Raw genomic sequence first — 27,022 nt, 5'->3', positions numbered from 1 at the left:
GCGTTAAAGATTGTCTAAGAAATACCGACCAATAATAAAGAAGACGAAAATGTATTAGAATTTAAAAAAATATGTGATTAGTATTATCCTCTTTGGTGAATCTTTCCCATTCTCGCTAAATATTCTGACATAAAACTCGTTCTTGACGGATATTTCAGCAGTTCAATAAAACTCGGTAGAAGTCATTGTTTTTAGAGTATTTCAAAGAACAGCGTTGTTATAAATTAAAAAAGCGTGTTTATTTTTATAATTTTTTTTTCCGACTTTATGTCCGGGTTAAATCTTTCCCACAAGAAAAACTAAACCCTTCCACACACTTGTCCAGAAATGATCATCTAGTCAATCCACATTATGCAAGTGCATTTTATAAGCATAATAAATACAAAACAATACAAGAACAACACGTCAACTCGCCAGAGATCAAATGGGAAAATAATTCACCGACTCCATATATTTTCATATCAGAGAGTTCGGCTCGGTAGAACTCCTAACTGGACCTATAAATCTTACTGATCCCTCAATATAAATATATATTTATTTTTTAAATAAAAAAATAAACTGTTTAATAGAAAGCAGAAAATATGATAATCTGTTCTGAACAAGATCGGGAAAATATAGCGGGGAATTGGAACTGCGGAATAACCCACCAATTGAGTTCTGTTGTGTTCCCACAAACAGGTCTCCAACTCGTCGTGGAAGGAGATTATAAATATTTGGTTCTTTGTGATAAATCAGGGATTTATTAATACATACGCGTATTACAATGGTGACTCGATAATCGACCTAACTAGAAACTGGCTAATTGAGATCTGGGAACAGTTAGTTTGTCTGGGAGCATTCTCACTGGCCCTGGCGACTACTGGCCACTAGCTGCCATCTTGCGGACTTCCAAACAAGCTCTTTGCACTGCCCTCTATGAGTGCATATGTGAAGCTCTTAACTCACTCACTTCTCAACAAGTTCTTATTTGTTATTTTATAATATTTGTAGTGAGATGGCGTTCTCCCCATAAAGGGCATACTTAAATTATTATAGCGGTCTTCGCTAAACTCAAACATAGTAATTTTTTAAAAGCACTATGTCACCTTTTTAATGTAAATGTATAATATTACTTACATGCAACTTTAATACCATGGGGAACTTTTAACTCATTTTAACAGCTATTATATTTGTCATTTTTTTATGTAGTGGTCTATAAGTACTTAGCCAAGTTCAAACGCGCCAAACCCTACTTCAATGAGAACATGAAAGTTAAAACCATATTAATCGAAAATACTAATATGGTATGACAGTCCCTTTATCTCATTGCTTTATGGTTCATGCTCTGCCCAATTGATATGGTCGATAACCTTACCAGTGCAAAACATTTATAAATTATTTAATTTTTTCGATAGAAATATAGTTGTGATAATATTAGTTTTAACTACTACATTTAGTTTTCTATTCCAAACCTGATTGAGCGTTACTACAGGTGTCAGGGGACTATAATTTATTATGACTCTTGAATGGCGTTATTACGTTATACACCTTATTAAAATTGTGAACTCGTTTGTGAACGCATTTGTGAACGGGTGCAAAAATGAAACCCACAAAAAACAAAGCATTTTCACTATAACTTGGGCCAGCTAGTAGCTAGTTTTAAAGATTTTTTATTTTTTTGTTTGACTGAGGATTGAACCTTCCTCCCCAGAGACTAGCTTAGAGCTGTGAACTTTTTAAATGTCTTTTAAAACATAATGGAGTCCCGATAAATAATACCGATGGGTTAGAACCGACATTGGTCAATATTAACTGCTGTAATGTCATATGATTTCAGAAAAAACCGCGTGTGTGAAACAAAAATTCATCACAGAACAAAAAAAAATACTAACTTACAACCCAATGTTGGATATGTACCCTTTCACCCACCGTTTTATCTCCTCCTCCCACTCTTCACTAATCCCTAGTCACTTATCTACCTCCACTTCAACACCCAATATGTTCAGATAATATAATTTTGTAATATTATTCATATACTTTGCCCTGATTCATTGAAATAAATGGACATTGACCAACTTATATAGTTCGGCGCTATTGTTATTATTCCTTTGATCTAGATATAGAAGAAATGTTTACCCAATGTCTGCTACACCTTACTGCCAAGTGGTAATAATGCAGGGGAATAAAATATATGTAACTTTTGTCTCTTGGCCATATTAGGTATCCCTTGTTTGCACGATGCAACCGGTTTACTACGTACAAGGCAATGCTGTCTTATAATTTTAATTCGGCTTTAAATACGTGGTCAATTTATTGATCAAGTGGTTTGCGCCCAGTTTATTGAATCGATTGCGTTTATACCTTATCAGATTTTAATTTGTGGAGCTGTTAATCATTTTAATAAATACGCCCGATAACACAAAATTACATTAGATCTTTTTGTCAGCAGCAATATTCAAAGATTTACTCAAAACAACGGAATGCAAAAGCATTGTTTATGGTCACTGGTTACGCCCCAGTCTTTTGAAAATATTTTGTGCGCAGGGCTTAAGAGGAAGCTACAAGCCAAAAATGTGTATATTCTTGGTATACCTTATGTTATAGGTAATAGGCATTAAAATCGCCTGACAAACGGAGTGTAGAAAAGTTCGATTTCAAGCAAAAAAATACACCAATTACTAAATACACCAAATACACCGCCTCAGAACAGAAATTTTCTAGTGAGGCGGGTTACTTTCATGTTTGTAATATTGATCATGTTATTGCAATAAACGCCCGGGTTGCCGGCAATTAAAAAAATAAAAATAAATAAATCGTTAAAAAGATGAATCAAAATAGTGATTTAGCATTAAGCTTCGCCTTAAGAAAGTTAAACTCACGTCATTATAAGAGAGTTTCAAAGGAAACATTTCTCAATGGTGGGAGTGCAGGGTATATTATTAAACATACTAATTTCGCTACGAGTAAGTAATGTGAAATATTTCTGAGTAATGCATAACATTATTCAACTTCAAATAACTTATCAATTTTTTGAAATTGGAACTACTGAGACAATGTGCGTAGTGTCATTGATCCAATGTTGTGATCCAATTAGAATGAATATAACGTGCCTTGTATTTATATAATGTCATTGGATAGGTGTTTTTTTTTCAAGTTTACCAACATTCGATGGTAATTTTTTTTTCGAAAGGAATTATCCTGAGGCAATTTTTTTTTTAATAAATACTTTCAGCTTCACAAATTAAACAATTATAATATCCTGTGATTTTTCACGATTGTGCGATAGTTTTTTTTTACTTACTTTTAAGTTCTAATAACTTTTTTGCAAACCGTGGATAAGGAAGGTTTGATATAGTGCATTAGAAAGTGTAGTGTTGATAACTAGTTTCAGGTTTCTTAGATATTTTATTATAGTTTTAAGAGATTTCCATAGGTGGCAATTGTAACTCTACATGACAGAGACAACATGTCGGCCATACAGATCTCCAGGCCAGCAGATTAGTATGAGTTTCTTCCTTCAACAGACTAACTGAGTACGTCCGTTCCATAGGAGTATAGAACGGACGTACGAGTTCATATGTCCTATTAGATATTTATTGTAATAATCCCACGATAATAAAAAAATAAAACCGTAATCTCAGACGGACCGAAGTAATCATTGAAAACATCCGATCCGTATAATTTAAAAGAGAATCATCAGTATACTACAGAAAGTCTATTCGATTTACAGAATTATGAACAAACATAATGCATTAAAAAAAAATTAGAACTCCTTTTATATTACGTTTAGCTTCAGACAACCAATACGCCGCCCTCCGTATAAAAAAAACACGTTGGAAAACGATTGGGAAATTCACAGTGACCACTGTTGGAGTCAATAAAACCTATAGGTTGTAATTTGGACGTCGTAGAAATTGAAATGAAAATTACACCTGTGTGTGATTAAGATTTTTTTTTAATTCACCGCTTACAAATCTGTAGATCTGGTTAAAGCATAATTTATAAAACTCGATCAGAAAATAAATCCATTAAAAATGTGGAAAATGCTTAGTGCAAATTTAGACTTACATTTCTTTCTTGGCTATTGACAAATATGGAACCAGTAGTGCGAACCAGAATTTTTACAGTCGATGGAAAGGGCGCGTCGCCTGTTGAAAATATTTAAAAACACTTCCAATTACAGACAAAACCAGGTTTATAAATTGATAACGTAAAGTAAACTTGTGTACATAATATATAACACCATCTCAATACCCACTTGATTAAGTTATTATAAATTACGAGAGTAAGCTATCTGGTTGTCTGACCGTCACGCCGTTTCCCCGCATAGACGCCTGTGTTAATTCAAGTATATTCTTTCATACACCTTCTGTTGTCCTCATAAGAAAATTTATGAAAATATATAATTTTGTGGTGGGTATGGGTTCAGCCGTCTCGGGAACCATTTATTGGATAACCAACACCTCTGCCATCGGTTGCCCCGAGTGGTTCGCTGCGTTTGGCAATTGACACTTTGGGTCCATGGGTTAGGCTTTTCTTGGTCTTGGCGACGGATGCGTCTACCCACTGATTGCGTGGGGTGCCAGATCGGGGGAGACCGGTTGAGGGAGACCATTTAACCTCTTCTTGCACAGCAGTGGGAGGGATGGATTCATACGTCCTACGTTCCTGAACCCACAGACTCTCCCACAGATTCCTACCTACCCATCATACCCTTTTACTTCTCAGAATTTGCTATCCTTCCTTTTCTTTAAAATACCTTCCACACCCCATCCTTAAAGATGAAATAAGCCCTAAGTGGTATTATTTTTCTCAGGGCACAAAAGACTCTCGTCATGACTCGACTCATGTGTGTATTTATTTCACTGGATCATTTCATCGTTTTCCTGGAGCATCTCCGACATTTTTCGAATCTCTCGAGTATCATATAAATATATTCCCTTGACACTCCTTTCTCCATGGGTCCGCTCTTTTAACATGAATCAGCCAGTTATATGAGGGACGTTTGCGAATTCCTCCTTCCATTTAGTTTGCCTTTTTTTAGATTATTTCAGTTTTTAACCAATCCTACCAACTATCGTTTGTGTTGTTAATTGTTTACAAATTAGTCGACTAACTTGATACGGAGATTGCACGTGCATTTGCCTTGATAATATATCATAACGAAATGCAAAATATTCCAATTTTCAAGAACACTTTTCCGATATGATGATAATGTATTTGCAATTCACTTAAACTTTATCAGGAAACCTGTTAATTGGTTTCAATGCAATTTACCGGAATTTCCAATAATTTTAAGAGATTCTTAATAACTTATCAGTATTCAACGGTGTGTTGAAGAATTAAAATCACCTTACCTACACTTGGAAAAAACATGATGTTAGTTCCATTATCAAGATGAGGTAGGATAGTTTATTTTGCAAATGATTTCTTCTCGATAACTTATGAAAATAATGTACCTATATGATGTTATCGTTCAATGCTTATATTGACACGTACGAGTACATACTAATCGATACAATCTATGCAATTTTAAGAATGTAGATCAAGGATTCTATTTAATAAAATTGGATCACTTTCTGCGTGAAATGATTTATTATGATTTTAAGGTACCGTGATATTGCCATTGATTGATCTGAACTATACCCGTAGACTAATACCCCCAACTAATAATCAATGCCGTACGCACTAGAAATGTGAACAGTATTTGGTTTTCTGGTTATTTGGAACACTTTGTATAGCCCTGAGGCACAACCTCTGGTCGAACTTAAGTGATCTATATATTATGTCAATTTGTTGAGGTCAAGAGTTTGGCCCGAACATTTCAAAGTTTTTTTCACTCAATCACAGTGCACGAACTTATAATTGGCATGGCAAAAAACTCCTTGGCGTTTAACCCAAAGTTCATGTGTTTAAAACCCAGGGCAAGCTATTACAAAATTTATTAAAATCACATCAGATTTTTTCCCAAACACCGCTAGAGTCTTAAGTTTAGTGTCCGAAACAATTGGGAATATAGTATCCACAATTGGGTTATATTATTATATTGTTATATTTTTAAGACTAAGGGAGTGTGGAAGAGAAGAGTAAGGTTGGTAAGTAAGTACCTAGCTATTGAGACCTGGTCATTTCAAGCAACGTTTGTACCCTGGATCAGTGTGATCAGTGTGATCAGTGTGATCATTTCAGTATGATTCGAATTCGACTCCAACCAAAATCTTAATGCATAAAAATTCAGCGTGCGTTTGTTTGCGCTCTCAAAACTCGAAAAGTATCCACCAAAGTTTTTTTCAAAGTTTGTTCTTTTTAGTGCTAGGAGTATTTAGAGAGTGGTTTGAATGGTATAAAAAGTCGGGGACGCTCGAGGACTACTCTTTAACGTTATGAGATTCAAATTATAGTCGATGTAGGTACTGTAGTTTTTTAACAGTTGCATTGTGGTGTATAGTAGTGAATGATGGAAGACGTCGGAGACGTCCGAGAAAAACATTAGGAATAGCGGAGAATCGCGGGGTCCACTAGTGACATAATTATTTCAATCAATCATCGTTCTTTTGCCTATTATCTCCTAATCTCCATAATTTTAAACAAAGTCTTATAACTTGTAAAAACATAAAATGAAGCAATCTTTTTTCTGCCATTGATGTATTACATTTATAAGAGACATGAAGGGAAAAAAATAGGTTCCGCTTTTGTTCGTCCGATTTGGCTTCCTACGATAATTTTTTTCTTATATACAGGGTTTTCCAATAAGAGGTGTTATTTTGATGTTCAATCGTAAAAGATCAATGGTTTCGTTGCTTGTGTGACACGTAGCGCCGTTTTGTTGAAAGTAAACGTTGTCCAGATCAATACCATCTAATTTCGGCCATAAAAAATCATTAATTATCTCTAGATGGCGCAATTCATTCACAGTAACTGTTGCTCCAGCCTCATTTTCGAAAAAGTAAGGTCCAATGACTCCGCCGGACCATAAACCGCACCAAACAGTCACACGTTAAGGATGAAGAGGCTTTTCAACAATAACTCTTGGGTTTGACGAAGCCACCGATGTGGAAATGGGCCTCATCACTCAAGATGATTTGCATTTGATTCAATCAAGTGAATTTTAATGCGTTGTTGAAGCGTGTATCGTTCCATTTTTATTAAGACGAAATAAGATCCTAAAAATATATCAGTTATGGGCGTGAACGCGCTTTAAGTGGGCGAAGCCAAAAAAGTTTCACTTGCGCTCCGCGGCATCGAAACAAATATTATAATGTTTCGGGGTGTGGAGGAATGAAGTAAGTTTGAACGGGGAACACGACACGTTGAGTTGACCAAGCGCGGTCAACTCGGTTCGAAGTCAGAGCAGCTATGAAATCCACTAGATGGTACCCATGAGTAAGGTTTGAACATGAAATGCTTAATAATGGGCGTCTTTCAAACTATGTGAATAGTAATATTAAGTTGAATGTGCATGTTTTAGGTAAATTTCGATAGAAACGTTACCTATTGCAGAAGGAGCTCATGATTTTATGATTCTTATCAGATTTCTGTAACCATACTGATAGACGGTAGGCAGTAACTTATGACTCGTAACCGACGTGTTCTTCATTGACAGATGTCAAAGCAATACGGTATTCAATCACGAATCATTTTCATAATATCTGATTATAATTATATCTGAATATATTGACAAGATAAATAAAATATCAGTCATTTTCAATATTTATTATTATCGTTTACAAAAAGTTACATAAAACAAATAATTATGTAATTTAAAAAGCATAAGATGCAACTTTTTTGTATAAAGGCCATCATTTATTATAATATAAGTTAGAAATAGTAAAAATAATTTTATATAAAAAACGAAAATAATTATTCAATAAATAGCATTTCGTCGAAATCTAAACGACGATTTCCAAATTGACGTTCTTTACATACAATATCTAAGATATGTGGAGGATCACGAACATTCATAGACCTTGTGACTCCAGGATCGATAAGCTCGACAAGAATGCAATCCATTTAAAAATTTGTTAATTTAATAAGCATTTTTTCTTCCCAGAACTTGTCATCTCGAAGTATACGCTCAACTATCTCTAAGTTAGATAATTACAATCATAAAAAGAGTCGTGCTGCGAAATTCTATTTAATACAGTTAAAGAAAAAATATGTCTTCTATTCTCCTTCCTTCCAGAATAACGGGTTTCTTCTCTTCCTGTGTAAACAAAACTTTTACTTTATTTACGTCAATTTTTTTTTTTTTAAATTTTTTTTTATTAAAAGTATACAATACAGAATATAGTATATTATATAAAGCATTGTACTCCCAGGAGTTAATAAACTCATTGCGGGAATGATACGCATTACATGAAACATATAGCTGTATGTATTAAATGGACATATGATGGGACATACACAACATTATTATTTCAGATAGTCATTAATAAGATGAAGTTTGAGCATGTTAGTTTGGGTCTTTTTACATTGACTTGCACATTTGATCTCGTTGGGTAGTTGATTATATTTTGTGTGAGCTATGTATTCCAGGGATCTTAGTCCATATTTTGTTGATTTGATTTTTGGTATATGTAGTTTGTTGTGATTTCTTGTGTTGTGTTGGTGTACGTCGTAATTGTAATAGAGTGTAGTGTTGGAATGTGCCGAGTGTTGAATTACTTGTAATATAGTTTTCGTTATTTCAAAAGTGGGAATGGTATTAAAAGGAAGTATTTGGGTGTTTCTGTAGATGTTTTTGACATGTGTGTCCCAAGGTAAACTGAAAATATTTCGCAGGGCTCTATTTTGGACGACTTGGACTTCTGAAATCATTTTTTTTGTAGCAAATCCCCAGATTCCGGCGAGATATATTAGATGTGAGTGAATCATAGCATGGTAAATCGATTTTAATAGAGAGGGGGGAAGTAACCCGCGAAGTCTATATAAAACACCAGTTATAGGAGTAATTTTGGATAGAACATGTTTAAATTGGTGATTCCATGTGAGTTGTGAATCAATGAAAAGGCCAAGATATTTTGTAACATCAGCCCTTTCAAGGCGGTTATTATCAAGACTTATATTAAGACTTACATTTTTTTATTTGCAAACAGTATGTAATGTGTTTTTTTTTATGTTTAGGCTAAGTTTGTTTAATCGCAGCCAGTTTGCCAGGCAAGCTACATCCCTTTCCATTTCCTTTTCAAGTTCGTTTAAATCATTATTGTGATAAAGAATCACTGTGTCATCTGCATAGAGTTGTATTGTACCCTTAAGTCCCCATTTAGCAATATCATTTATATATATTAAAAATAGTAATGGTCCAAGTACGGAGCCCTGAGGCACGCCACATTTTATCGTTCCCATGCTGCTTGTCCCCTTTCCAACAAAGGTCTGACAGTGTCGGTTAGAGAGGTAGCTACACAGTAACTTCAGGGGAGTGCCTACTATGCCTAGGTGTTCTAGCTTCTTTAGTAGTATCCCATGGTCAACCGTATCGAAAGCCTTTTTTAAATCTATAAATAAGCCTGCAGCATGCTTACCCTGGTCTATATGCTTTTGGAGGGCGTATACAAAATCGAAGGCAGCACATTTTGTGTTAGATTGGTTTCTGAATCCATACTGTTGGGATGCGAGTAAATTGTTTGATAGGAGATATTTAGTGAGCCTAAGCTTAATAACCTTTTCAAAAACTTTAGAGACGACAAAGAAGATGGATATAGGACGGTAATTAGAAGGATTTTTTTTGCAATCATCTTTGTAAATCGGAATTATTTTTGCTATCTTTAGTTGATCTGGGAAGATTCCACTATTCAGGGATTGATTAATAAGAAAAACAAGGTGGTCAGCTGATATATCTTTGCAAAAGTTCAGGTACACTGGTGTAATTCCATCTAAACCTGGAGATGCATTAGACTTTAGTTGAGAGATGATACTGAGAACTTCTGTTTTATTTGTTTTGGCCATGTATAAGGACTGGATTGCTTTTTGATCCGTGTTTACAGTGATAGAATTATCTGGATATGATGCAATTGTAGCTGCTAAGTTTTCCCCAACTGATATAAAGAAGTTGTTAAAAGTTGAAGCTATCTGTGTTGGGCATGTTATTTCTTCATTCTTAATGAGAAGACATTCAATTTCATCTTTCTGGGGTGTCGAGCTATTTGTTAGAATTGCATTTATTATTTTCCATGTCTGTCGCGGATTACGCAGGTTTTCTTTAAATATAGTCGTGTAGTATTTGGTTTTAGCATATCTTCTATAGTTGGTAACTTGATTTCTTGTTTTATTTCTCAGTGCTGTGAATATATCACTTTGCTGATTTTTTTTCCAGATTTTAAACGCATTGTTGCGCTGTTTGATAAGTGCATTTAATTTTGCATCAAACCATGGAGTATTACCCCTCCGTTGGTCTCCTATGCGTAACTCAGATTTATGTTGGGATGATTTTATTGCTGTTTTGATGTATTCATTAAAATTATTATAGATTTCATTGGCATTACTGGTGGTTTCGTGTGGAAAGTTGTGGGATTCTACATATGTTTTTAACATGTTTTTATCGGTTTTGGTGTTGTTTGAAAAAGAATGTATTCTATTATTAGTGTGATGTTTCAAGCTGTTTTGGTAATCTAATATCAAAATGTTATGATCACTTAGGTAGGCATCTATATTTGCAGTAGTTGAGGAAATATTTTGTCTGTTTGAGATGATATGGTCTATTAGAGAAGTAAAGGTATCTGTTACTCGTGTAGGATAGGATGTGTTACATATGAAACAGTTGTATGAGTCTAGCGTGTTGATGTATTTAAGAGATGTATTATTTTTTTGAAGAATGTCAATGTTGAAATCACCAAAGATAAGGGTATCATCTGTACAGTTATTTAAAATAGATTCATGATACATTAAGAATTCGTTAATGTTTGAGGTAGGCTTTCTGTATATAACATAAATATTTAACGGTTTAAAATTTCTATTACGGATATATAATTGAAAACAATATGTATGGGAAATATGTATTTGAAAATTTTTTACGACTCAATACGTTCATAATAAAATTATATGTTTAAATCAGTTATTACTTGCTCAGAATTTTTCTCCGGTGAAATCGGTCCTTTCGGCATCGGATTATTGATATATTAAGTATTTTCGTGATGAAATAAAAACAATATTAGAAACATTATGTTAATTCACTTTTCAATCAAATTTTGGAATTATACACACGAGCGTATAAGTACGTATAGACGGGTATATACAAGTGTATAAATTACCTGCTGTAATATAGATAGAGGTGGTATATTGCTGAGTCTAGAAGCAAGCATTAATTGCACATTTTTTCTGTGTTCTTTATTCTGCCTTTGATTTTTTTCACCCTGCTTACTAGCGGATACCTGTTCTTTTTTTCTTTGTTGCCATATGCCTTTGCCTTTGTTGTTATATGATATTGGTCGGTTTTTGTATTGATTTGTTGATGATAAACGTACCTACATGTTATCTGGGTTATAAATGTGAGAATGTTGTCGATATATTTGGGGATTCCGTATTATAGGCCAGTACACATAGCGCCAAAAAGGGGGTTGCGATCGTAATTATTCCGGTAGTCCCAATTTTTTTATATGTTTTATAAACTGATCCCATGATGTATAATCTGAATTTCCAACCATGGCGCACCTGTGCTCGCGCCACCATTTAAAAAAAAACCGGCTGTAATCGCGCCAAAATCTAGTTTTTCCAAAATATCTCATTCTCAATGCAAATTTTGGCTAAATTAGCTAAACAATTAAAGTAGAACATAAAATTACTTACAACTTTTGTGAAAACAATTTTCTTCAATCTCTAATAGGTACCGAGGTAGAAAGTCGTAAAGGTGCGTATATTTTTGAAAAAAACAAGTTTTTTGCGCGACTAGCTTTGATTTTTTGTAAATATCTCGTTTCCAGTACAATTTTGTGTAAAAATTATTGATACTAATTTTGTAGAAAATAAAATTTCATAAAATAAATAGGTATATAATTTATATTTTTATACGTTATTTATTTATACGTTAAACATTTTCCTTGGTGCCGTAATTTTGTTCGGGATAAAACTCCTTTTGTCTTCTGTTTTCCCATATTTAACTGAAACGTAAGTATATATATTAGCCAAGAGATTTATTATAAATTGGTTCAATTTTACCTTAAAATTGAAAATCATTTCAACGTAAGTAAGTGCAGTAACTTAGGGAGATAATTGCACAATTCTATCTACAACAAATGATCTAACAATCTAAACTTAAAAGATTAATGACTCTTTTTAATATTCGAATGACTTTAGGTACTTTATAGGTGACATATGTCTAATTGTCTGTATGGAGAAAAACTTTCGATGTAGAGTTTTTGTTTTATGGAAAAAAAAACTTTCGAATTTCAAAAATTTGTTGTTGGGTAATTTAACTGGTTTTGGTGGATTAGAGCTTGGATACATATTAGAGTTAAAACACATAAATTAAATACCTATTTATTTTATGAAATTTTATTTTCTACAAAATTAGTATCAATAATTTTTTCACAAAATTTTACTGGAAACGAGATATTTACAAAAAACCAAAGCTAGTCGCGCAAAAAACTTGTTTTTTTCAAAAATATACGCACCTTTACGACTTTCTACCTCGGTACCTATTAGAGATTGAAGAAAATTGTTTTCGCAAAAGTTGTAAGTAATTTTATGTTCTACTTTAATTGTTTAGCTAATTTAGCCAAAATCTGCATTGGAAATGAGATATTTTGGAAAAACTAGATTTTGGAGCGATTTCGGCCGGTTTTTTTCAAAATGGCGGCGCGAGCACAGGTGTGCCATGGTCGGAAATTCAGATTTTACATCAGGGGACCAGTTTATAAAACATATAAAAAAAATTGGGACTACCGGAATAATTACGATCGCGAATCGCTAATTGCCCTGGAGTATTAGTAATGAAACGAACTCTTCACAAACACTTAATTGAAATATAAGAGAATACCACTCCTTAGTAAAAAACTCCTTTTATTTTACCATAATTTATTAGATATACCATTGTTACAACTACTCTATTTCTAACTATACAACGACTGTATAGTTAGAAATTTATGTAAAAGCCCAGTAGGGCGTAAATAAAGGAAAACGATTCTAGTGAAGGGGCCACTCTATAACATTCTGTGCCGCTGATTGACAGCCAGCTCGCCAAGTGTCGTAAAAAACGGATTAATAGTAAAAAAGTCTACTTGGGCTAGAAATGATACATAATAACATAACGACAATACTTTAGTGTCATCTTTTTTCTCAAGTGCCTACACATTTACGCATTTAATAATGTATTCTTTTGTATTGGTTATTATTTATATTTATATTTATTATTTATATAAAAAACCTTTACTCACTTGAGGAAGAAGTTAAATTATAAAAAAAAGAAAATTTCACTAATAGATTTCAAAGTAATCGTTTGATTAAATAAAATAATACGCAAAAGAAATGACCGCAGCGACGGGCCGGATGACACACAACCTTACAGGCCGGAACTTTGGCGGCGTCTGAGTCATTACGTAATAACTCCTTACCAACGCGCACACAAATATACTACGAACAATCCAGAGTTTTGGAGTACTGGCGGTCGACTTTCGTGTATCTGGCCAGAAATTGAATTTTCGCGAGTGTTTTTATTTTAATTAATTCTTATGAATACATTAATAAAATCTCTAATCTTTTGTGAGGGAGTCGTCGGGAAGTTACTAATTCATCGTCTAGAAAAATAAAATCTGGTACTTGCCGCTTATCTTACAACATTTTACATTTAATAAAATGTACTTATCGTTTTACATAATATATTTAATTGTAAGGTCCTGTTTTTATTAATCTTAAATATAAATAACTTGCATCCCTTCGAATCCCTCTAGAAACATTTAAGATTTTAGTAATAAGCTCATCAGAAATAATTAAAATGTGAGCGTCGGGGCAAATCCCCGTTATCAGGGTATTGTGTCGCCTTAATGGCGTAGTTTCTACTTGTCAAATGTCAAAAAATGACAGTTTCAAAAGTAACATCTACCGAAATAACGGGCTATTCAAAATAACACCTCTTATTGGAAAACCCTGTATCTTAATTCGAAATGCATTTTAGAGAAAAGTGTTCATAATATAAATATCATATCTGAATACATTTTAAATGGAGTGATTATATTATTTTATATTTTAAACATCAAACCATTAATTATTATGACTATTAATTTCGACCGTCAGACTACTTTCAAATGGCCATTAAATCGATTACTGATAACATCTGGTACGTATTTTATTATAAAACATTAATAAAGCAAGACTTTATATATAATATTGACAGCATGACTTGGTTGGAACACCGAAAAGCACTGTCAAGTGCAGGTCAAATCAGATCATTGGAATGTTATAATTTGGGAGGCGGGTTTGGGTATCGCCGCCTCGGTAACCATTTATTGGATAACCAACACAGTTCAACCCAAATGGTTCGCAACTGATTTAGCAAAGGTGTCCGGGTTCATCGGATGATGTGTGTTTGGGATGCGCCTGCCCACCATCTGCGTGGGGTGCCAGATCGGGAGAGGCTGGTTTGGGAAGACCCTTTGACCTGTCCAACTGGTCATGATATTTATTAGGAAAAGAACACGTGTTCGGAACACGTTGTGACGGAATGCGTCAGATGTATGAAAAATGTACAATATCAGTATTTGTATGAATACGTGTTCCGCCGTCTTCATAAAACACCCGCTTTTGGATGATACTTTGTTAGGAACTCTTTCAATTCGTTCGTTATCGGCCTGTAGTCCCATTTTTAACAGTAAAACGAATAATTTTGCCAGTTTTTTATTTTTATCATTATACGTATTTTAGTGTTTTGTTTTTGGGGGTGACCGGATAAATCATCACAACGATGATTCATCATATCTTTAAAAAGTTATATAAAGTCATGGAAAGTGATAAACCAAAAACTTTATTAACTGGGTTAAGTAGGTTAGGATAGGTTAATTTTTTTTTTCATCGTTTCTAATAACTTTATATCACTTTTTAAAAGTGTGTTGAATTGTCACTGTGTTTGTACATACGCAATATGAATATGAATAACTAGTTTTGTCCGTATAAAAATTCAATTCAAGGCATACAAATAGAATAAAGCATCGGTTATTCAATCTTATATTGCATCACAACTTTAAAAAGTTATATAAAGTCACGGAAAGTGTTGAAACAAAAACTTTACTAACTGGGTAGGTTAGGTTAGGTTAGGTTTTAAAAAAAATTTCATCGTTTCTAAAGACTTTATATCACTTTTTAAAAGTGTGTTGAATTGTCACTGTGTTGAGTTATCATGGAACCGTTTATGGGGTATTATAGTGATTGTATGTAATACTGATATTTCATTTCAGTAAGTTTTCTCCATACCCACCCCTCATACCTTTTTCCTTCCCACTTCTTCCTTTCCTTAAAAAGACCCTCCCCACAGCATTCCCAATAATAAGGGTAATTAGTCCCGAGGGTAATTACTTTCCTCAGGGTTTCCTGTTTTGGGTTAATTGAAAAAAAATAGCAATAAGTCCCTGATTTATTACCTTTTAAGGTGTTGAAATGTTTCCTGCGAGTTTGAACTATAATATGCTTTTAAATATATATCTTTCAGTATATTAGTAGTTAAGTAATTTATCAACACCTACAATACATAATTTGTCAGTTTACATTATTATTGGATTGGCACGAGTAACGATAAAAAAACATTTGTTGATTAATCTATTGATAATAATGGTTCACTAAGAAAACAGTAGCATGTGATTTATTAAATATAATGTTTTTATTACTATTTCAACAATAGGCCTTAATTTATGGCGAAAAAAACCACGTACGATTTGTATAGATTTTTTATAACCATTCATAATGTAGCTGTTTCAAATAAGTGTGGTATTTTTTATTTATTTTTGAATTAGGCCGCATTCAGACAGGAGTAAAACTTCAGCCCGCCAATTGATGATATTTGTTAAAGGTGTACATATAACATGCATTTAGTGTTTCAATTAGAGTCAACTTGACAGTAATAAATCTCTACAAGTTTTTCAACGAGTAAATAAACAAATTATTTCCTATTTTGTAACAAACGAACAAGACACGGGATTACTTTAGTTTATTGTAATAATTGTAACAGAAAGTAACAATATCAATAACTTTTGAAGTTTTTTAAATTTTTTATTCTTCTTTTTGAGTTTATTATCCCGCCAAAACTGCCAAAGCAGTTTGTTAGCAGGTCATGCTTACAATACTATTAATCATAACACCAAAACACACATATAACGAGGAGACACAAAATAGATACAGAAGAATAACATTTTAAGTGACTACATTTCAAAGACATAAAAAATATAGACAGATTGATATAACAGAGTGAACATATTCATAGGCATACACACACTCAAAGGCACACATTCTTAAATACTCTATATAACAGACAAAGATCCTGGGTTCAATATCCAGTTGAGACCGTTATCTTTTTTATTTACTGTGTCTTGTTCTGTTTCATGTTTCGTTAAGATTTATTATTATCATCATCTTTTTCAATTAAATAATGAAAACAATTGGGTTTTTAGTAGAATCATTTTCTATTTTTTTATTTCACATCTGAGATCACAAATTATAAAATCCAAGATCGCGACTCTTATAACTTACACAATATGTCTGTAAATAACTCGCACAGATATCGCCATACATTATGTAACTAAATTAACACAGCTCATTAATGCTCCGTCAAGTACATTAATAGGAATTTATCCAAGTTCAAGAATATCTCACGTACGTTTTTCGTAACCTTCCGGCCATTTGTAAATCGTTTTGTTTCAATAATTACATAGGATTGCTGTAAATCCGTAGTAAATATTATTATGAAAGGAAAGGCAACGTACTCGTAAGTTGCAGTTCGTTAAACATTTTAACGATCTTTTTAATCCCAACTGCTTCCAATCGTCTGAAGCCAGTCAGACTATGGCAACTCCAATTGGGGTATGTTGTGAGACTGCAGGTAGGGGGGAGGGGAAGGAGTTGGGGAAGAGGACGGTAGAGGAGTAACTGGTTATTCATATCTGGTCACCAAACATGGCTAAAGCCATTTCAAGCAACGTTTCAATTCTGAATGGTGGTCTTACATCAGAGCGATACTGAGAGTATCTTCCACTCTGGAACGTGCCACAAATAAACAATAAATTATTTTTGCAAAATAACGCAAGTTCATCAAATAAAATTTACTTGCGCACGCCGGGATTTAAGCCGGCTACCTTTGGATTGCTAGTCGGAGCCTTACCCCTCGAACACGGAGGCTGTCATTGTTTCTATAAAGATTAAAAAAAAGATGAAGAATAGATTATTTATTTTCGCAATAATGCTAGTTCAAGGTTATTTGTAATTAAGCGTTTAGTATGGGATCTAATATTATTCTAATATGGTTCCCGTGCGGGAAGTAGGAAGGGGTTGTGGCGGCTGTCGATGTCCCCCGAATCCTTCAACAAATAGAAAACTCAACGAACGGAGTCGCCGGTGATTGCCCGCCGCACCACGGCCCGGAGCATTTGGGTTACCAGTGCTCTTTGAGTTTTTTAACTTTAAAAAGCCAATTTACGCGACTTCTAGTCATAGTAAAACCCCATTTACCATTGCTTTCCCTGTCTTTTTCAGTACGACTTGTACAATATATATCACCGTGCATGTCGGTATCTTGAAATTATCACCAGCGAGCGCTTATAACTGACCATAAATAAACTACTGACTAATAAAATACTAATTAAATTTGCACTAGTAATCATAAAAACTATAGATAACACAAATTAAATTACCAGCAATAAGAACCGCACCCTATTTTAATCTCTACCCATATAACTTATTCTGTACAAAATTACCAACCCAGAAACAAATATAACAGTTCTTAAAAAAATTGTTGATTTTCAATCAAATAATGATACTAAATATGTATTTCTGAAAAAATAAGAAAATACACAGATTTAGGAAATGATATTAAAAGAATTTGGCATTCTCAGACTGTAAAAATATTACCATTTGTTATTTCGGCTACTGGCATTATACCTAGAGCTAGCTAGTTGTTCTAATATTATTCAAATATTTTTCCCGTGCAGAAAGTAGGAATGGGTTGTGGCGGCTGTCGATGTCCCCCGAATCCTTCAACAAATAGAAAACTCAACGAACGGAGTCGCCGGTGATTGCCCGCCGCACAACGAAGATAATAGATATAAATATATATATATATATATATATTCATGATAGATCATTCAAAATTAAGGCGTATTAGATCTGTCAAAGAATTTATATTTAAAAAAGCAAAAATTTTTAGGATTACGAAAGATTTTTTTAATATTAATATTGAGGGATCTGTAGGATTTATAAGTCCTGTTAGGAGTTCTACAGAGCCGAACCCTCTGATATGAAAATATCTGGAGTCGGTGAATTATTTTCCCATTTGATCTCTGGTGATTTGACGTGTTGTTCTTGTATTGTTTTGTATTTATTATGCTTATATAATACACTTGCATAATGTGGATTGACTAGATGATCATTTGAGGAAGGGTTTCGTTTTACCTGTGGGTAAGATTTATCACGGACATAACGTCGGAAAATAAATAAAAAAAATAATCAGCAGAATTATTCCCATAAAATTTTGTAACTGACTGAAGCCCATCGTATTTCACAGCGGACAATTAACCGATGGTTGTGGCCCATACTTAGAACGCCAATATTAGCTGAATCTATAATATATCTCGGTGGTGCTTTTCTATGTGTAACTATATCGAATCCTTCATTTTTTTGATTTTCGGACTATTAACGATATTTTGCAATAAAATGTTTTGCTCGCGGCTTAAAACGTCTGTTAACATTGAGGAATTATAAGACTTTTAACTCTCATTCCAATGCGAATTCAAGATTTTTAGTTTTAAATATTGTTTTCATACAAAACGTTAAATTTTCTTAAGAAAACATAAACTATTTATACGATTTTTGTTGCAACAGCGTCTTAGGAAAGTTAGTTTAATTAGGAATTAAAAGGTTCAAGTCTTCTAATTTATTGATTTGTAAATATTTCTGTAATTTGAGTTTTATTACCATATCTTTGTTATACATATTTAATGTAAACACAGGAATTTCCAATAAGAGGTGTTATTTTGAATAGCCCGCTATTTCAGTATAGGTTACTTTTGAAGCTGTCATTTTTTGACATTTGACAATTAAAAACTACGGCATTAATAAAAATGGAACAATACACGCTTCAACAACGCATTGAAATTATTCAAATTCACTTGAGTGAATCAAATGCAAATCATCTTGAGTGATGAGGCCCATTTCCACCTCGGTGGCTTCGTCAACAAGCAAAATTGTCGCATCTGAGGCTCGGAAAACCCAAGAATTATTGTTGAAAAGCCTCTCTATCCTCAACGTGTGACTGTTTGGTGCGGTTTATGTCGGAGTCATTGGACCTTAATTTTTCGAAAATGAGGCTGGAGCAACAGTTACGGTGAATGGTTTGAGCTATCGAGAGATGAATAATGATTTTTTATGGCCGGAATTAGATTATATTAATTTGGACAACGTTTACTTTCAACAAGACGGCGCTACGTGCCACACAAGCAACGAAACCATTGATCTTTTACGATTGAATATCAAAATAACACCTCTTATTGGAAAACCCTGTACCTATTTGCAAAATATTATTGTCACAAAGTTCCTGTCAAAAAAAAATTCGATCAATTTAACATGTAGTTAGTTTTCTATTCTTAGTTATAATTGGACTTTAAGCTAATACTTCCCCAACCTTCCTCTCCACCATCTCCATCCCCTCCCCACTACCTTTAACCTCACAACATACCTCAAGTGGGTAAGTTATGAGGCTTCACTTCATAGTATCACTGGCTTCAGAAGGTTGGGAGCAGTTGGGACTCTGGTGCGGTTAAAGATTAAAAACACCTTTTAAAAATTAAACAATATATTTTATATATTGTTTTTAGTCCATAACCTGCATAATAGCCCAAGGCAACGTAAATATGATAAATTCGTCGATAACTTTAACGATTTAAAAACTATTAAATAACGCTCTGTGGGTAGCCCACGCTATTTATATTGCTAATGCAATTTTTTCATGTAGTCAATATTAACACAGACACATTATAGTGAAAAAACAATAGATACGTTTGACGTGTTTCAGTAGTCTAGTGTCTAAAATCGAGGAAACTGCCACTGTACTTTTGTTCTGATATGTTTACACTCGAACGTAGTGATTGAAATGTATTTTGGTGGAATACTTTAATGGGTAAAACCTCAAATTCTAATATTTAATCACTCAAGACAATATTAGCTACCCTTAAACAAAAATTTGAAACAGAAAATCAAAAAAAGATTCCATCGCATCTGGGAATTGAACTCAGAACCTTTATCCTTGCCAAGGCTCCGCTCTAGCCACTGAGTTAATTCGACCAAATTATTAAAGATAATTTTAGATTGCATTTAGTTCGGGGAGAATCTTGGAATCGTAGATAAAGAATTCAATGAAAATGTACATTAAGAAAATTAAGATAACGTTGGTAGTTCTTAGTCAATTGTGATATAGTTAAATGACCGAAGAGAAAGGGTCGAATTAGCTCAGTAGTTAGAGCAGAGCCCCGGCAAGGCTAAGGTCCTAGGTTCAATTCCTAAGTGATTAACCACTTTTATCTTTAATGCTGATTGTTTATATTATTCATAACGTATTCAGGATATAGGCTCAAACAGTTGTTTGAAATAACTGCAGCTATTTATCTAGATCGAATTAATCAGACACTTTTTAGACCCCCGTTCTACAATCCTTCCCGTCTCAACTTCCATCGATCCGTAAATTCATATTTCGATAACTCAAATCTTTTCACTAGCTCGGACATTAAGGACGGGTTGTTTCGGAGAATTTGAACAATTCATCAAATTTCAACGTTCATTTCTGGGTACTGTAAAAGTCTTATTCAAGTTCTGTTATTATATCATCATAGGCTAGTTGCATGACAGAACAGAAATAATAACAGAACATGAAAAAATCTTTCACAGAACTGGAAAATTAACTTCGAAATTTGAAGAATTGTTCAAATTCTCCGAAACAACCCGTCCTTAGTAATCATATTTATTTATTAGTTCCACGCATTGCAGGCTTTTACATTGTTATAGGTTAGTTGTTCTGGAGTACAATAATAATAAGTGTGTAGTACACAAAGATATTAGAAGAACGAGATATGCTATGTTGGCCGCCGGACCGTAGGCGGAGTACTACCTAATTAGGGTACTTTGAATACTATCGGGACGTGTACGCACAGAAATCTGTTCTATGTATTAGTGCGGATACCTTAGCGGAAGCGAAGGTGTGCAGTAGTATTGGTGAACAAAACCGGCGACACTGGGCAAAACAATTCCACACAGTATGAACTGCTCATAGCACATCTCGTTCTTCTAATATCTTTGGTAGTACATCACATAATAAACTGGGTATTTATTTATTTATTTATTGTTTATTTGCAAAAACAGTATGAACCAGAACATTGCAATATCGATAATTAACATTTACAAAAAAGTTAATAACAAATAGGTACATTTACAAGTGGGACAAAGAAAAAAATTTCAAATTTAGATTTACAATTTTAAGTATTGAATAATAATATTTCACGTTTAAATACGTTGTAGGACATGTGGAAAATATCCACATTTCCTGCGAGGCAGTTAATTAACCTAGTGATTCTTCCCAAGGGCATCACCATTGGTAAGTTATAGGCATTATACAGAAAATATGAGCAAAATAGACAGGTACAATACAAGTTATCGGAGAGAATTCAATTGTACAGAGGAGTTTAATAATCTGATAGTATTAATACTTCAGCGTCTGGACGGTGTAGGCCCTCTGATTGGTCAAATTTAAATTGTCTGTTTCGGTTAAATTCCGCCAACTTGAAAATGACACGATTTCATACTAAAATAGGATCGCCTCATAATAATACGAGATTTCTTCAAAAGCATCGTTTCTCCTCATATAATTTTTGGATAATATCAAAGAAAATATATTTTAGAAAGTTCATAATCCATTGGATTAATTACATTACAGTGAAAATTATCCACAGTTACGTAATTATGTTTGACGTTTATAAAAAAATCACGCGATCCTTCAATGGCCGATACGCACGGCTTTAGATTAGATCGCCGACAGAGCGCACCTCTGGCGGTCTAAAAACGAACCAAATGAATGGCGCGAATATTTAAATATGCAGCTCACAATATTTGAGTACTTACGATTAACAAGCAGATTTCTTCTGGAAGTTTATCACTTTGTAATGGCATTTTTCATTATTATTTATATTTTTTTTGTTTATTAATTATATCTGATTTTATATTGACATGTTTTCTAAATTCAAAATTATTTATTTGCGATGCTTTATATCCTGAGTGAAGTATTTTAAGACCTGAATTTTTTATCGAAAGTGTGATCATTATTCAAAAGATGATTTGCAAACTCAGATTCACTATTTCCATTTAGAGCCGTGCGATATTCTTTAGTTCTGACTTCAAAATTTCTATTGGTTCTACCTTTGTAAAAGAAATTACAATCATCCCAGTTGAGTTTTTAAACTCCTGATTTTTTTGTTCAACTGTCATTCTTATTAAGAATATATTTCTTCATTGTTATTAGTGTAAAACGCCAGTTGAATAGTATCAGGATTGTTTTTATATATAATTTTAGAAGTATCGTTATCCACAAACAGAATTCTACGCCATTGTTTATTTCTATCTTTAGAAAGAGCGTTTGAAGAGAATATGTTTAATTTTTTTATTTAGTATTTCAACTATCAATTTATTAGAATAACCGTTATTAAATGCTATTTGTCTTATGGATATATTGTTTTAAGGTTGTATGCTATTTGTTTTTTTCAGGTCTTAAAATACTTCACTATAAATAATATATAAATTTTGGAAACGAGGAAACATGTTAATATAAAAGCAGATATAATTAACAAGAATTTTTTTATAAACTCTCTTTTAAATATTTTCCCACTCAACTGGTCTTTCCCGTCTAACGATATTGTAATTCCTAATTATTATAAACCCAGCCTACTCTTACCCCTCCCCCCTCCCTCCTTCCACTTCTTCTTTCCCAATTGCAATCTATATTTAATTTTTGACTTCGGTGTATACACAATAAAATGTAAACATTATATTTATTTATTTATTGGACAATTTGCATAGCGCCGCTTTTGTGAGATATCACCTCAGGGGCGCTATATTGTAATAATCTACCTTTATATATAGATTTTTACTCTCCAGATGATTTTGTATATATAATCTAACTTTAAACTTTATTAGATACAGTAACAGTTGTAGGTAAAGAATTACCACCAGTTGGAGTAAAATTAACACCTTTTAATTAAACCGACTTCTAATCTCATCGCACAATTACCCTCCTTTTATTCATAAACACGGGTACAATTAATCAATATGTAATAATCTATTATTTAAGTCAACTTTGTTATAACTATCTTTAATTGTGACAAACTAAACGATATTAATTCAACTTATAGACATTGACGGTTGTAACACATATTTAAGCACTGCAAGTCTCCTATGAGCTAATTATATTAGGTACCTAAGATAACAGTTAATATCAGTTGTAGACATGTAGTCAATAATAGTGTTTCATTTGAAATAATCCATCACAAATACGTAAAATTTAATTTATTCAAACAACTGTCATTCTTATTATGCGTAAATTTAGCATGTTATTATTAATTAACTCCTTTCTGTTCCGTGTTTTAACAATATATATACTCACCCTCTCTCTGTGAACGTCCTAATATCTATCTATTAAATGTAACTGTTGTTAATATCACTTAAAATGGGCGAAGCCCAACGAAGAGCCGCCCGCAGGGCCTAGCAGAAAAAAACCCGCGGAGCGGGTTTTTAACTGCTAGTTGTATATAATTACAACAGTAGATACATAATAAGTACTGAAATGAAAGTGGTTACAGAGCAATATGTAGTAACTTTATTGATATCAGTTAAAATAAACATGAACAGTTTATTTGAAAGCATGTTTATACTTAGCAAACCTTTACTACGCCAGATTGGGTGTTTTACTGAACTTAGCCAAATTGACAGCGATAAAAGATGCACACGAAGAAGTAATTAATGATGTACCGAAAGTTGTACAATGGAGTTTGATAAAAGTGATCTGTAATTTAGATTCAATGAACTCTAGAACTCGGATTAACTTTGAATTTATCATTTAGAAAATTTGTTTTAAAATTGCAACAAAAAATTCAGACAATTGATACAGTAGGTACTTACCTAGCTTGAATATTATTTGAACAGAATTTTGTTCAAAATATAAACTGTGAGTTCCATCTGATATTATTATTAATTTAATATTTGTACAGATGAGGATTGTTGTAAACGGAAGTGGCGCCCTCTGTTATTTTCAAAAAGAAACGTTTTCAAACAGCATCTAGTTTTTATTTGCCAGTTAAGTATTAACATTTTAAAATCATCCTTTATCTACATCCCTTCCTCCCTTTCTTCTCACTATTGTAGCTATGTAATATCTTTTCAGATAAATTATAATTTACGTATTTTTGCAGGCTTTTCCCAGCTGGGACTGGCACGATGCCGGAAAGGGCAGCACTAACTGCTCCGGACTGATCAGCGTCTACAGGATGAGGTCGGATCGCTGCGGAAGATTATGGGCCCTGGACTCAGGGGTGATGGACTCCCTTGATAACTTTACGTAAGCAGATTAACTATATTACACTCAATTCTTCTAATATCATGATAATTTGAAATATTACTTTCCGTCATCACGTACAGATGGCTCTGGTGATAAAGTTAGTAACCAGTCGGTAAGGTAGATCGCTATCTCTTCAGTTGGTATCATGAACCTAAAAGGCCCTTGGCAGAGCTATTTGAGAACAATTTTAATCGGCGGGGTGAGGTGGAATATGTATGAAAAATGTATGTACCTGCTTAATTTTATCATGACATGTCCGATTGTCTGTTTCATCAAATACCCCTAAAAATCATAATTCGTTTCATAAATTAATTTGTACATAAAATTTAATCAAAAAATATAATCATTGAAGAAAATATTAACAATTCTCCAACGAAAAAATTTGAAACAGAAATTTAGAAATGAAAGCCTTGCCAAGGCTTTAATCACCACTGAACTAATTTGACCATATCAACTTCGGTCAAATTTAATTAATTGAGATATTTACATAATTGAGATCCTGAGTTCAGTTCCAAGATGCGACCGATTTATTTTCTGATAATTCTTTTAATAAAGTAACATTTATTAGCTCCCGCCGGGATTTGAACCCGCGACCTCCAGCTTACTACTCGAGAGCCGTCAAGATAGATATTATAGCAACAAAAATCTTGGCTTTTTAGGTAGTGATTTTTTAAACAGCAAATTTGGTGAATTCACGGATCCCAAAATTGCGATTTGCCGTATATGATTGTTTTCAATTAAATGAGTGATGTATCTTGCATTATGTTACGTCCTTCTATATCAAATGCTTCGAACAATCCTGCACTTTCCACCATATGGGTAAATGTATCTACATGAAGATCAGCGTTATTAGATTCGATATCGTTTTATTTAACTCGTCTATGAAAAAATTCTTGCTGGCAATTTTTTCCTTAATCTTTGGATAAAGTCGTTGTATAGGAGGGCCACTGGGACTTTAGATGCTGATCCAAGATTGCATCAAATATGCCTATTGTCAGGTGCATGATCCCTCGATTTTTTTTATGATGGCCACTACTAGTTACGTCAATCAAGGGCGCAACTATTTGATGATTGACCCTTAACAGAACCTATTTTAATTGCCTTGTCTTTGCACGCGTGTTTTCTGGTATTCTATTTGAAGAATTCCGTCTATTGTATTCAGGCTTACGAGTGCAAATAAGTCACCAAAATGACATTATACAGAAAGTATACATAAAAACAGTTATAAAAATAATGATAGGTACGTCTGTACTGTCTAAAAGCTAATTAACACTAAGAGCAACGAGGAGTCGTTAGTTATGTATTTATATTAATAGATAGAGGAATATTGTGTCACAGGATGCAGGAAGTAGGAAGCAGAGTGTAGGAATGTGTATCGGTGTGATTATTTATGTATCAAGATACAGATATAGTAGGTACATTAGCGTTTCGCAAACAAAGAAAATATAATATAATCTCAAATATTGAAGTAGACAAAGTAGACAAATCAAAATAAATAATGATCAAGTTCTTGTTTTTAACTATAAACTCATAGATTGGTGTTTGTAGACACTGGACACTGATAGTGATTAGGTAGGTATCGTTTCATAACAGTACGATTAAATATTGTCTTATAACTTATAACTAACGAACGGCTTGAGTACATACGAGTATCAAAAGCGTACTGGAAATTCAATCATTTCACTAGACCTGCATATTATAATTGATCGACCACTATTGAAACTAGTTTGTAATAGTACAAATTAGCATTATAATGACAACCAAACCTAAACTTGCAATTCAAATAGGAGTTAAGAAAATTGAATGGATGGTCTAAGTCAGAAGTTTAGGTAGGTACCTTACATAATAACATGAATATGAAAACAGTAAAATTCGAAATCAAAGTTTATTACGAACCTGAGTAAACGTTGACTTCGAATAATACCTTACATGAATTAAATAACTCTGTTTTTTTATTTTTTATTTATTTACATATATTTAACGTATAATTGTTGCGTTTTGTAACATAATGTGTAATTGTTGGGTTAGCTGGAAGAAATAGGATATACCTATAAGCTATACTCTTTGTACTATGTATTTTTGTGTAATAAATGTTTTTTGAATTTTGAATTTCGAACTGCATTTAAAAAAAAACTAAAGTTTTACGGAATCATCTGAATCTTTTTTTAAATATTCTTAAATTTCTGTATATACATTTTTATTTACCATCGCGGAGTTTTGTAAATGTGACCTCTCGCTGCATGTCAAAAGAGCTCTCCGCCA

At 33.3% G+C, this 27,022-nt stretch overlaps 1 protein-coding gene across 1 annotated transcript in view; it reads left to right on the top strand.

The window, feature by feature from the left end:
• Positions 1 to 27,022, top strand: part of yellow-e (L-dopachrome tautomerase yellow-e) — a 100,068-nt gene that overhangs the window by 58,803 nt on the left and 14,243 nt on the right. Inside the window, exon 3 of the mRNA XM_089638026.1 lies at positions 24,615 to 24,760. Coding sequence (XP_089494152.1) covers positions 24,615 to 24,760 — 146 coding nt within the window. The remainder of the gene's footprint in view (positions 1 to 24,614; positions 24,761 to 27,022) is intronic.

Source organism: Hesperophylax consimilis, chromosome 12 (genome assembly GCF_061612785.1).
Source record: "Hesperophylax consimilis isolate HC1 chromosome 12, BYU_Hcon_1.0, whole genome shotgun sequence".
In the NCBI taxonomy this organism is placed as follows: Eukaryota; Metazoa; Arthropoda; class Insecta; order Trichoptera; family Limnephilidae; genus Hesperophylax; species Hesperophylax consimilis.
This window is presented reverse-complemented; position numbering and strand designations above follow the sequence as displayed.